Source organism: Eublepharis macularius, chromosome 11, assembly GCF_028583425.1.
Source record: "Eublepharis macularius isolate TG4126 chromosome 11, MPM_Emac_v1.0, whole genome shotgun sequence".
In the NCBI taxonomy this organism is placed as follows: Eukaryota; Metazoa; Chordata; class Lepidosauria; order Squamata; family Eublepharidae; genus Eublepharis; species Eublepharis macularius.
The window spans coordinates 33,095,887-33,109,989 of record NC_072800.1 but is presented as its reverse complement, the minus strand read 5'-3'; the positions used below and the strand labels follow the sequence as shown (position 1 = coordinate 33,109,989).

Sequence of the window (14,103 nt, the reverse complement as noted above, 5' to 3'; positions counted from 1 at the left end):
TTCCAGGAAACTTAATCAGTCCCTATACTGACAGCTTTTAGGAAGGCTGTAAACCTTTATTTTGTTAAACTTACTGCTTGTGGCTCCACAATTAATGCCAATCTTCACTTCCTAGCCGTCATTCTATCATTTTAATCTCATTTTTAATTGCGTATTTTAAAATGTTGTATATTTATTTGTAAACCACCTTGGGGGTACATTTGTGTCAAAAGGCAGAGCAGAAATGTTAATAAATTAACAAAAATGGCTACCTGTTCTCTGAGAGTCTCAAGTTCCTCCTTCAGGTCCTTGAAGAACACTTCTTGCTCCTTGGGCAAAAAGCTACCATGAGCTTCTTTGTGTAGTTTTTCCAGGCGAGTTATATGATCTTCTCTAAATTTAATTATCATTTTGTTGGACTGAATGAACTTCTCCTTTTTGGCACACAGATCTTCTAGTCGGGCAACTTTATCTAACAGGATCTTAAAATAAAGGCAGTTGATTAAGCAAAAGCGACAGCAACATGTACATATATTCCCAAAACAAGAGGCATTGATCTCCAAAAGGCATAAACAGCACCACCTTTTTAAAATTATCCATGTTTTGCCCTGTGATTTAATTTGATTTTAGGATTTAAATATAACCAACCTAAAAGATATAGCTTTTAAGCTTTATTCTTTCCTCAAAACAGGAATGCCTTTTATGCTAGGACACAGGGTTTGTTTTTGGCTCTCCTTTTTGCAGCTAGTGTTACATCATTCCTATTCTTACCTTTCTTTCACTTTCAGATTTTTCCAAAAATCGCATAGCTTCAAGAAAATTGTTCACATAATCTGTATTTCCTACATCATGTGTGATGGTAGCTTAAAGAGAAGATTAAATAGATATTAAAATAAAGAGATATCTTAAATAAAGAGATACCTTGGAAAGAATTAACTTTCTAACACTTGCTCCCAGATTTATTGTTATGGGCCATTCAATGTATTTTGTGATTTTTAAAAAAAATATTACAGTTGATGTCATTATGGTTAAGATGATAAAGAACAGAAGATGTCTTAACCTGAATAAGAAGACTGCACATCTCTTTTCTTAAAGGGCATTATACCTATCAACAGCTACACAAAAGACTGCTGATTGCTGAAGACTAGAGATGGGTATGAACCGGGGGGAAAAATCCATGTGGTTCATGGTTCGTCGCATTTAATGAACCACAAACTTTCATAGACCTGCCCCGGTTCGCGAACCGGCTTGTTTGGTTTGTGAAAACATCACATCCAGGTCAGCAAATAGTCACTTCCGGGTCAGCAGAAAATCTGAAGGAAGTCCATCCCCTGTTGCCTAGGAAACTGGTCGGCGCCAGGATGTCTGTAGTGATGAACCAAAAACCCCAAACCAAATGAACCAGCCTAAAGTTCGTGGCAGTTCGTCAGAAATGGGCTCCGGTCACAAACTTTGATTCGTATTTCAGTTCCTGCCCATCTCTACTTAAGACTAGAGATGGGCACGATCCGCATTACGATAGAAAAAAACCCACGATAATAGCGATCGCGCGATTGTGACCCGGCGGATCGTGATCGTCCATGGCCAACGATCCAGCGATCGGGAGAGGCCTGGATCGTTGCGTTCGGGCTCGGATCGGTGATCTAGACACTCAGGCGCCAGCAATCTATTCCCCTGGCAACGGAGCCAGGGGAAAGCCTGAGCTCTGTTTGCCCTCCTTCTGTCGCCCTGGTAACCCGAATGGAAGCCCAGCTTTCCTTGATCAGGAGGGCTTCCTTCCAACCACGGAGCAGCAAAGCAGTCACAAGTTGGGAGAAGACACCCAGGGGAGAGAGGGGGAAGGGGGTGTTCTGTAGCCATGGGCACTCCAATCTCATCCCTGCAAACCCTGACAGGCAGCTCTGACAGCCAAACACAGACCTCCTGTGTTGCTGAATGGGACCTGAGGGGAGGCGGCTCGTCGCCGCCTCTCCGTGCCCACCAGGCCCGGTGGCGGCCGCCACCACCCACTTTCCCACATAGCTGGGAATACCAGCGCGGCCTGCTTTGGCCTCCACGATCCACGGATCGGGAACGGGAGATGATCGGTGTGGATCGTTAATTTGGGATTGTCGCCGGCACCAATCCACAATCAGCTAGATCATTAATTTTTTTGGATCGTGCCCATCTCTACTTAAGACCTTGTGAAAGAATGCAGAATCCTAACCATATTTATTCAAGAATCAGCCCCACTGTATTAATTTCAACTTGCAGCCCAATCATGGGTATAATTAGTTGAGTGTGCCTAAATGCATTAAAATAAATGAATTTAGGCATGCTTAATTCTGCATAGGGCTTGCAGTGAAGACCAGGCACATCTGTTGAGAGCACGTCCCACTGACCATAGCAAGACTCACTTCTAAGTAGACATTCATAGGACTGGGTTGCTGTTCCTCAGTATTTAGAACTTCAGCACTGCCTGAGTTCAGCAATTAATACTAATACAGCTCACATCCTTGAATTTTGTGTCAACAGCCAACATGTTGTGAAATAAAAGACCAGCAATTTAAAAATATCTAGGAAATAGCTACTAAATTGCACTTTTTTCTGTGATGCTGGCTACATGACCTTGGTTTCTTTTATTTTTTTAGATCTGAAAATGTTTTGAATTTTCAGTTGGGGATTGCAGCAAAGCAAAAAACAAGCAAAAAATAATGTGTTACCTAACAGCTAGGGTTGCCACCTCCAGGTTGTGAAATTTCTAGAGATTTTGAGGATGGAGCCTGGAGAGGGCAGGGTTTGGGGAGTGGAGGGACCACAGCAGGATATATAGCCATAGAATCCACTCCCAAAAGCAGCCATCTTCTCCAGGGGAACTGATCTCTATGGCTTGGAAATGGGTTGTAATTCTAGGAGCTCTGCAGCCACCACCTCCAGGCTAGCAACGCTATTAAACGGCAGGTTCTTGAAAAGAGAAATGATTTACCTATTGAAAGGGAAACATCATGCAAAGATCTCCCTGAAGTAAGCAGAGCAAGCTGCTCTTTCAGTTTCTTCAGTTCAGACTGGAGCTGTTTTACATTCCCTTGGGTGTCTTCATTTACTACAGCCTTAAGCAGAAATTTAAAAATAATGGGTGACACATATAGCTGACTCCATGAGGCACTCCAGATTCATGCCTCTCCAGCGTAAAACTAATTTATAAACATCACACATAAAAAGAATATAATTGCGAGAAACAAGACTATACCAGCAAAGGTTCAAGATTACATGTACTTATAAAACCTGGGGCAGAAGTTGGCACACTCCCAGTCTCAGCTCACTTTGTTCAAAGGAAGTTTCAAGGTTTCGTGGTCACAGAGTATAAAGACATACTAAACAGAGTTATTGAAAGCTCAGAAAGTTAATAAAGTGTTGTGGCTAGATCTTCTCTTGTCATGTGCACCTTTCTCTGCCTATTTAACACATTTTTATCCACCCAGTTTACAGTCCCCAAGACAGTGAAAAATCAAAAACATTGAAACAAACTTTTAAAATATATAACATAAAAACAATTAAACAAAATGCATACATACAGTGAAAACACACAAACAACACACAACTCCTCATCCAACATACCTTGTTTTTAATTAGTTTTGCTCTCTGAGCAAAATTAAGAGTGGACAAAGTTTCACCAAAACATCTGGATCCTGGATGAACATTTGCTATGATGCAAGTTTTTGCATTACCTCCAAGGGAATCCTGTTTGAACACATGAAAGTTAATTTAAACTAATTCCACACTCCTACTGCTTTGGTTCCATGCATCACTGGAAAAAAAACTTGGGTATAATGAACTGTTTCCCCACTGACACTCAGACCCTTAGTGACCCTTGAGTGGAGATCTGTCAGTGTGATGGACAATTAGGAATGGTTTGTTTTTTCTACCTTTTATCTGTACTGTATTCCTGTATCTGGTTTTTAATGACGTAAGCTACTCTGAGTCCTGTAGATCAGCAGAAATTACAAAACTCTTATACTGGATTAATTCCAGTACTAGGCTTTGATTTCTAGATCCCTGTGAAGTCACTAAACTTTCAACAATCTAAAAGCTGTTACGCTTCTTGAAAGCACAAACTGGTCACAGGCACAATTTCTTGCTGAATCCCATGCTCATTTCACTGATCAGCAGTTACAAAATAAATAAATGACACTTGGTCATCATCTTTTCCCTACATTTTGCATTGATTCTTGAAGATCCCCAAGTCTGATGTCACTTTCTTATCACCAGTACATAAAAACTCCTGCAAGCATATACACCTTTATAATTAATCAGACAGCAACACAGAATAAGTTGACTATATGTATACTATTACATCATGGTAAAATTCTGTATTGGATGAAAAGCATCATTGCCTCAGCAAAATTGCCACAATGATAAATATGTTCATAATTGACCTTTGAAAACTAAAAAAGTAGCAGTTTTCTGTGCAACAGAATACAGAAATTTCTTTATAGTCTGGATTGCAACATTCTTCTTTCAGATTTTTTAAAGTAGGGGAATCCAAACATTAAACAGACTAGGGAGAAAATTAGATTCTTGATAATGTTCTGTGGCTTTTGATATATGTAGAATCAGTAATATTTTTATGGCCTCAAATAATTGACTTCCCAAGAGTCGCATACATTAAAAGTCTCTCAAAAATAACAAGACTTTAAAACTCTAAAAGAGTAGCTTTTCTTCTTTTCAAAACAGCTGTGCAAAAAGATAATAGCATACATTACCCGTAGCAAAAAAGTGAGCTTAGAATCCCTGTAGCAGATGTGTCTCTGTTTTCCATTGCCTACATCCACAAGGGCAGTGATCACTTTGCCCAAGCAGCTTAATGATCGGTTTATGTTACCTGCCTCCTAGAGGGAAAAAGAAAGAGGTGATGATTCCAATAGAGCTTTGTTTGTAAAGAAATAGAAGCTGCTGGTTCACTTCACTGACCTTTAACCTTACTCCTTCAGTGTGAGTATCTTTCTGTCTCTCGGACCCAGCCAAATCTACCAAATTGAGCAGAGAGGATCGAATGTTCACAACTTCGTTGCTCTTTTCCACTGACTCTACTGTGATAGTAAAAACAGCATGTGACCTTGAGGACTCTCTATTCATTGAGGTAGATGCTACACGACGATTTCGCCAGCCCATTGTCAACACCTAGTCAAGAGAAGGCACAAGCAGCATTGCACAATTCATTTCAGAACAACCCCAGTAATTAATTGTATCTTGATGTCAGTGGTACTATTTTACTAATCTTCACAAATCTGGTCTAGAAGCAACAGAGTTGCCAACCTCCACATGGGGCCTGGAAATCTCTTGGAGTTACAACTGATCTCTGGACTACAGAAATCAGTTCCCCTGGAGAAAACGACTGCTTTGGAGAGTGGATTCTGTTTTTTTTTTCCCTGCTAAAGTCCCTCCCCTCACTAAGCAACACAACACCCTTCCCTGGTTCTATCCCCAAATCTCCAGGAATTTTCCAATCTTGAGTTGGCAACTCTAAGAAGCAAGGCAAACAAATTTTTATTTAAGTTTTAATTATTTGGCTAGTAGGCAATGAGTAAATATTTAATGACCTGTATTCTTCACCTCCGAAAATAAAGGTAACTTAAAACAACCTTCCTGCAGTTCCCATTTTTTAAAAAATAAAGCTCATTTTTAGATACTGAGGTTTTATGTTAGGTTCCTCAGCCAACTATCAACAAAAGTTGAAGTTGGAATATGAAGGTTGTTGTGGGTTTCCCGGGCTGTATTGCCGTGGTCTTGGCATTGTAGTTCCTGACGTTTCGCCAGCAGCTGTGGCTGGCATCTTCAGAGGTGTAGCACCAAAAGACAGAGATCTCTCAGTGTCGACACTCAGTGTCGACTCTCAGTGTCGACACTGAGAGATCTCTGTCTTTTGGTGCTACACCTCTGAAGATGCCAGCCACAGCTGCTGGCGAAACGTCAGGAACTACAATGCCAAGACCACGGCAATACAGCCCGGGAAACCCACAACAACCATCGTTCTCCGGCCGTGAAAGCCTTCGACAATACTTGGAATATGAAGTTTAGAGTCCTTGTCACTACTTTACTGAAAAGCACTGAATTTTAGCCAAGATCCAAAGAGAACTGCATGAGCATGAAATATTTCCATCCAAAATATTTCCATGCAAACACGGCAGTTGCTAGCTTTCCTGACAAGTTGCTCTCATCCCCTTCTGCTTCATAAAATATTATTCTACAGAGTCCCTCAACTCCAGTGTTCTCTTTTCAGACAGACGCAAGTGGCCATTTTTGTAAGCTGGAAGCAGAAAAGCCCCCAGGTGTGCATGGTAAAACACACACACACATACACACACACCACTTTGGATCCTGGCTATTGGACATCCAGGATTTGGGGAGGGGGTGGGAGGGAGTTGAAATGCTAAAGGGCAAAAAGATATAGTCCAAGTCGTGTAAGAAGATTCCTTCTTTGGAACCATACTCTTCAAACATTATTGCTACTTTAAAATAGCACTATCCTAAATACAATACAAAAGTACTCTTTGTCTGCCTCTCCCTAACAAAACAAGGCATACTTGATATGCTTCAGCAGCCGAAGCCAACACTTGTTCCACTGCACCATCAACAAATACTCCTTTCGTGATGTGTTCTCTGAGCAATAGTCCAGTTGAAGCAGAATCCAGCAGGTCAAATATCTGTTCGTTGTAGATTTCAATAAATGAACACTTGCAGAGGAAACTCTTCCCAGTTCCAGCCTGTAAAAAACATTAACATTTTGATTACAGAAAATATCTCAACATTAGCTGGTCACTAACAAGACAACATTGACATATTCCACAGGAAGGCAGGGATTTATTTGCTTCCTAGCCTCTACCCAGAAAATAACTATTTGCTTAAAGACTTTTATGGTCGTTTTCATCCCATCCTAGAGGTACACCCACATCCAGCACCACTCCCTTGTCCTGCTTCTTTCCCACTACTATGCATCTTGTTCAATCACTGATATGGAGGGGACAGTTCTTCAAAATTTTCGATGCTATATTTTCCTCTGAAAAATTTCCAACCCCAGCTATGTAAATTTGGTTTGCTTCTCTATAGTTGTCTTGCCAGGGCTGTTGTTCTGCAAATCGACTGTGTTAGGGATATCTAGCATAGACAAGCCCCAGTGCAGATGTCCCTAAACGTGGGACATCTAGTATAGGCAAGCCCCAGTACTTGTATGTAGCCCAGGCTTCTATATGGTAGATTTGTGTTCTTTCGCCAAAACTATTTAAATTGGAAACTTTTCCCAGATAACCTTCATCACTGCATTCAATACTGTTACTCACTTCCACTGTACTACTTCTGGAGCCTGTTCTGGCCATTTGAAGATGTGACGGGCAGGAACAATTGCCCAGTGCTATTTTCAGCCTAGAAATACACTATCAGTATTAGCTATGCACACAACAATGCCTCTTTTCCATCTTAAAGGCCAAAATACCTTGATTCCAAAAGAGAAAGATCACACACTGTGCGGCATTAGAGTAGCTTTGCACTAATGCTTTCTCTTTGGGAGGGAGACAGAGAGAGCAGCATATAAAGCTAATATGGCAGTACACTGTATCCTGCATAAGAAACGGAATGAAGATAATTTCATGATACCAGTACTGGCTTTAAAATAGGAAAGGGAAAAACATCAAATGGATGTATAAGAGGGTTTGCCTTCCCTAGCTGACCAGAAGGCAATTTTCTCACTACATGAAAGTAGCAAGCTAAATGGCGGCTTCCCTCCATCAATAAACAGATGTCAAAATAATTTACCACTCTAAAATAGGCAAGCTAGGCATTCCCAAACAAAATGCAGGGCATTCAAGAACAGGTATAACATTTATACTACATCAAAAATTATTCAGCCAATTTACAATCTGGAATTACTTCCATGTCTGTCATTTAAAAGGGGCTTTACCTTTTCTTTCTCTCTGTCAATGAGAAAAAACAGATATTCAAAGCTCCGTGGAATTACTCCTCTCAGATTATGGGTAAAGTTATCAGAATCAGGTGGTCCTAAAAAGAGAAATGGTTTGATAAATATCTACTTAATGCCTGTAAAAATTACACAGCACCTCAAAAACCAAAGCACTCATTTGCTGTATTAAAAGTATGCAGTTTTTTTCTGAAACGGGGCACAGACCTCCCTTAACAAGTTAGGACTGTCAATAGAGAAATAAGATATCCCACAATCTTCTAAAAATCTGGCTTTAATTATACTAATGAGTATGAATGCCTTGACTGAGCCCTGAGCCAAACTCCTGACCTACTGCCTTGCCAGCAAAGAAATGCTGTCTTTGTGTCCCCCAACCCTTACTCCTTTCCCCTTGGCCAAAGGAACCATCTGTGAGCTAAACTAGACATGATGGCATTCATGTGTCTGACACGTCATTGGGTTGACGCCTTCATTTTAAGGCCTAACACAGGCAATTTAAAAATGCCGTGAGCAGCACGGTGCAAAGAGATGCTCTTGTCCCCCCTGTCCCCCCTCCACTTTTTCACATGCAGAAAGTTTCTGGATAAGAGAAGTTTACACACATACTATGCAACATGAAATCTGTTATTACAGTCATCTCACACAATGGAGATTCCCCAGCCTCCCCAGAGGACTGAGAAATACATATTCAGCATAAATGAATGTATTTGTTCTTACCTAACATAGTAAATGTTTTGCCTGAACCAGTCTGGCCACTTCAAAAAAAAAAAGAAAGAAAGAAAAAGTGACTATTTTAACTGCTTGACCTCTCAATAACAAGAACTACTTATGTTGTTTTAATAGGAGAATGCTGTACTTGGACAATCCAAGTGAGAGCCTGCCACTGATTAATTCAGATACTGCAAACGTACACAAAATAAAAGGTCGAAAACTTACTATGCAAAAATGGTTCCATTGTAGCCATTCATGCATGATTCCACTATATTTCTGGCCACACTTGAGAACACTGATTCCTAAGAAGGAAAGAGCAAATACTTTATACTGAATGAATTAGCTTGACTTAACACAAGGCCAGAACATATCATCATGCAGAAGACTTTCTATATCCCAACATTCAGAAGTGCTTTTCATGAAATATGAACAATGGACATTAAGGAACTTTTATTATGCATGAGATAATTAAATCAATGAGAGATATGCTTTCAGGTAATGATATGCAAGTAATAAGTTGGATTTTTTATGAGAATATATTTAATGAATATACCTGTTAGCAGAATAGAAGCAGTGAATGTGTCATAAATCTTAATAACTGAATGCAATTAGATAAACTTCTCTTAACCAATATTCCCTTCTCAATTCAGCTGGCACATCAGATTCCTTGTTTTAATTCTTTCCCCACTCCTCCCCTTACATTTTAAACGTGTGAGGAAGGGACTCTGGGTCCAGTGTCTTTAACTATGTTAGGTATTTGAGAATATTATTAGCTTCACATTGTAGGAGTAAAAATACAGCAGAAATAGCACCAATCCTTCCATCTATAGCAGTGATACTTACTCAGTGGCTTTCTGAGCACTGTCCCCTAATGTGGTACCTGCCCTCTGTCCCAGGGAAGACTGTGGTAGGTAGTTCCCACATTGAAACACTGGAAGGATTGGAGGACGGGTAAGCTGGAAGCTTGTCAAAGCTGTCGGCCTCATGCAAGGGATGGAAAGGCACATTCTCTCCAACATCCCTTTCTCTACAGCCTCTGTCCTCTTATTACAGCACCTGGGCAGCTGTCAGGTGGGGAACAAATAGGCTGCACAGACAGAGGGTACAACCACTACCCAGGAAAAGAGCAACCTGGCCACAGTGGGGCAGCAGTGGTGATTATATCTCTCTCCTTTCACTGCCAGTTCTCTCCCCTCCAGGTGCCTTAGGCATCTCACTCTCACCTGAGCTTCTGTGCTGAGGAGAGTGACACAAAAGAGCAGGTTGAGGTTCAGCAGTGATGGGAAGAGACAACCCTACATGCTCAATAGTATTATGGTAATTTAAAAGGTTACAGTTATATTTCTAATAGTAATAGCTGTATCTTATATTGCTGTATGTGTGTGTTTGGTGGGGTGGCGCACAAAAGTCATGTGGCTCTTTTGGTTGAAGGTAAATGCAATGTCACTGAGTGAGTACAATGGATCTTTAGCCATATGTTCTATTTGTTGTGGTGAACTAGTACCACAGAGGGTTCGTGGCACTTCTTGCAGAGGGAATTAATGACACACATTCCAGGAAAGTAGTCGCTCTTTCACTACTGCACTAAGCTGCAATTAGGCCTATTCTGGGGAAAAAATAAATACCTTCTGGATGCCACCAATCCAGCCACTTTGAAGCACTTTATGTGGAAAGACTAAAGCATATGCTCCAGGCATTTATAAAAAATGCAAAGGCTGCATTTGGATTTCAGAACTACGGTTTGTTTAAATCTGTGTTTGGCATTAACCCCGGTTAGTTTACTAGACTCACATAAAGGTGGATACCATAATCCTTGCATCCACAGAGCATGGATCTTTCCTCCATTCCCTTCCTCCTAGTGATTCTTTCTGACCCTGTGGATGTGCATGAAAGTCTGGCTGGATTCAAACCCCAGTTTAAAATTCTAGTTATGCACTAACAAACATCCGCTTATTATGTAGATTGCATTCAGACATGCACTATGCTAGACTTTAATCAACCTATGGTTTATAAGCTGTGGTATCTGAATGTAGCCAGATAGTTTAAATTCTTTTTTTCTCTGGCTTTCAGGAAGGAAACAGCTTCAGTGGCAGTGGCCTGACAATCAGTATCTGGAAGCTTCTGCATCTGGAAGTCTCTATTTCTTTACTTATGCAACTCTCTCCATAAGTAAATTAGAGGCGAGACCTATATGCAATGCGTTACAGTAGTCAAGTCTTGATATTACCATGGAATGGATCCTAGTGGTCAGATCAGCCATATGAGCATGCATAAGCTCTGGCCGCTAAGCTGGAAAATGATCTCCAGTTTTGATCAAAGCTCAGTAGGACAAACAGGCAACAGCTGTTCTCACTTTGAAATATAAATGCTAATAGTTACTTTGAGTTCTCCTGGCAAGCATCAAGCATAGCTTAACATCACTTCTATTCCATTTTAATATATTATATACTATGGATTTTTCATTTCATTCAGCAACATTTGAATCTCTGCCCACAACCACCAACCCTTCTTCAGCTACAACCCAAAGAAAAGTTCTTTTAAACTGTTTACTTCATGATTTTCAGTTGGTCCTAAGGTGGAACATGCGATCAAAAATGCACACTATGTTATATCCGTTTTATGTTTTTAAAAACCTAGTTAACCTTTTAATACTATCAACATAAACATATTTCGCATGAACAAATCTAGCAAATTTACCTGGGCTGTATCCACATCTGCCACATGATCAAAGGTGAAGATCTTAGGTTCAGGTTTTGAATGCAGACGGACGGTGCTTGATGAAAGAACAGATAAACACAAGCCATGATCCCCATCAGCAAGTCCAGTGCCTTCTGTAGGAGGACGCACCCTCACATAAACCTTAACAGCATCACCTTCAGCACTGAAGGAGGGGAGAGGAAAGAGGGATCTGGGGATTATTTTATGTGGATTTTAACTGTAAATGCTTTTAATGTATTATTGTAAGCCACCTTGAACCATGAGGTTCCAAAATAAACAAACAAATAAGAAAGAAATACCTGCATGAGCATAACATTACAGCAACTATACCATTTAGTAAAATTATTTCACTTCTGTCAAATTATTTTGACCCAGAATACATACAAAAGTAGATAAACTTACGTACTCTAAAATTCTACGGTACATATGAACTACTATGGAAATAAGTTGCTATCATAATTTTAACATGCATCCAAAACAATATACTAACAGACTGCTGAATCCTTTGAACTGGCTCTAGCTGCAGCAATCTAAGAAATAACTGTTTCCATCACAGCTTAAAAGGGGACCCAGTTCCTGGCAAGTGAGGTAGAATCATCTGGCTTTGTTGCTGGTTGATACCTTCAGCTTATTTTTTTGTAACTAAATATAGTTAAGATTGAGGTATAAATCTCTAGTTTTGCAAAGTCGGTCACATTTACGTACATAAGAATTCATAGATTCTTACCCAGGAGATAATACTGCATCATGTGAATCACCTAGAAAACAAAAAGTGAAAAAAAAATCAAGTAAAAGGGACAAGCATTTGTTAGCTAATGCGCTGCTGGTCTTGATGCCACAGGCAGAGAAATTGCCTTTGCCTGGTAGAAGCTGGCTTCCACGTACTTAAAAAAAAGGAACTATTGAGAACTGTTGTGCCTTGGGTTGTCCATTTGGATTTAAAGAAGTACCAAAAACATACATCAATAGCATCAAAATGTAAAGTTAAGGAACAATTTGATTTTAGAATCACATGACTATTGAGCTTTTATATCATAATGTAAGGTCAAGTTGTGTCCTCTAAATGGCATGTTTTATCTAACACATGTTATTCAGACATATATCCTGTATCTGTTATGTGGTTATTAAACTTTAAACATATTAACAATAAATTGCTTTAATATATGTTTATTATACATTGTCTTGGAATCTGTTCTATCTGAAAGTCAGTCTAGAAATATAGAAAATATGTCGAGTTTTTGGTATAGGGCTCTACAAATTCCAGGCACTCAGGTCAACATGGAGCTTAGAAATTTCATTGCAGCGTCTAGTGTTTTCAACAATGATTTTATTTACTCAGCTAAATGTTTAAGAAACCCACATACTGAACAGCTCATCTTCCCAAACGACTGTGTTAAAAAAACTGCCCAAGGCCCATTTAAAGTGCCCAAAGTACAAAAGTGCAGGAAGAGGAAAAAACCTAAGGAAGAATGCATTTTATGTCACTTTTGTTCAGCTTAATGTTGCAGGATGAAGGAATTAGCCTGAAAAGAGTAAAACTTGTTTGCTGTCATCCGGCTTGTCAACGAGGTTGGGCTAACCCAGATCACTCCTTTATTTAAAAGCATTACACACAACAAGTACTGAATGAATACCAAATCAAACCTGTTAAGAGAATCAAAAGGGGCAGGGACTTGTTATATAAATATCTGAGTTAAGGATGTTTGTTTGTTTGCTACCACCAGCGAGTTATGCGCAAGAATTCAGATATCTGTATGATCAAATGCAACCCCCAGGAGAGCAAAAGAGGTGTCCAGTGGTACCTTAAAGCCTAACAACATTTATTGCAGCATAAATTTTCATGCATCAGAGCAAAACTGCGTGAATGAATAAATTGTGTTAGCTTTTAAGGTGCCACAGGTCTCCTGCTTTATTCGGCTCAGTAGAATAACAACTCAACTGGAATCATCTCTGTGAGTTAGTCCTCGCTAGCCTGCAAAATCACCACTTCCAGAGAGATCACTATATAGTTACTCAGGGGTCAAGAGTCTTGGTGGTGAGTTACTTCCTTCAGAATAGGCTGCGCCACAGAATGTTTCGCTTACTTCCCCATTCTCCCTTTTTTAAGATCCAGAGGAGTTAGCTGTGTTAGTCTGTAGCAGCAAAACAGTAAAGAGTCCAGTAGCACCTTTAAGACTAACGAACTTTATTGTAGTATAAGCTTTCGAGAGCCAAAGCGCTTAAAAATGCATCTGACGAAGAGAACTGTGGCTCTCGAAAGCTTATGCTACAATAAAGTTGGTTAGACTTAAAGGTGCTACTGGACTCTTTACTATTCCCTTTTTAAGGGTTTGTAAATGGAAGATAGGATAGGTTAGGTAACTTAATAATATGTTTTACTAATGTACCATTAAAAGGCTGTGATAATTTCTTCTTACTATGCTTAGAAGAACTTTAATCCTCGCTGAACATTTTTGCTAACCGACCCCCCGCCCCCTTTCTCCTCAAGCAGCTCTAAAGTGTCTTCGAAAAGAAGACGGACGTGAATGGAACAGCCTATTTAAAAAGGCGCTTAGGCGGGTTTATTTACATCTGGCACCCACTGCTGCCTCAGGACCACAGCAGAACCGCAGCAGGCGGCGAAAGGCTGTTTCAGCACCCCTGAAAAGCAGCCAGCCCGAAGCCGATCCCGCGCGGGGCTCTCCGCCTTACCTTTCATCCCCGGAGCCATTCTCTTTCGCCCTCCGCGGGAGGCTTCAGCCCCC

At 40.2% G+C, this 14,103-nt stretch overlaps 1 protein-coding gene across 1 annotated transcript in view; it reads right to left on the bottom strand.

The window, feature by feature from the left end:
- The window catches only part of KIF15 (kinesin family member 15), a 45,826-nt gene extending 31,730 nt beyond the window's left edge, over positions 1 to 14,096 (bottom strand). The window contains exons 1-13 of the mRNA XM_054991387.1: positions 14,051 to 14,096; positions 12,087 to 12,117; positions 11,339 to 11,522; positions 8,867 to 8,943; positions 8,648 to 8,685; positions 7,913 to 8,010; positions 6,543 to 6,722; positions 4,930 to 5,139; positions 4,722 to 4,847; positions 3,577 to 3,699; positions 2,945 to 3,068; positions 751 to 842; positions 252 to 461 (exon numbers count right to left, since the gene is read on the bottom strand). Of these exons, the coding sequence (XP_054847362.1) occupies positions 252 to 461; positions 751 to 842; positions 2,945 to 3,068; positions 3,577 to 3,699; positions 4,722 to 4,847; positions 4,930 to 5,139; positions 6,543 to 6,722; positions 7,913 to 8,010; positions 8,648 to 8,685; positions 8,867 to 8,943; positions 11,339 to 11,522; positions 12,087 to 12,117; positions 14,051 to 14,069 (1,512 nt within the window). The 5' untranslated portion in view covers positions 14,070 to 14,096. The remainder of the gene's footprint in view (positions 1 to 251; positions 462 to 750; positions 843 to 2,944; positions 3,069 to 3,576; positions 3,700 to 4,721; positions 4,848 to 4,929; positions 5,140 to 6,542; positions 6,723 to 7,912; positions 8,011 to 8,647; positions 8,686 to 8,866; positions 8,944 to 11,338; positions 11,523 to 12,086; positions 12,118 to 14,050) is intronic.
- Positions 14,097 to 14,103: the final 7 nt, after the last annotated feature.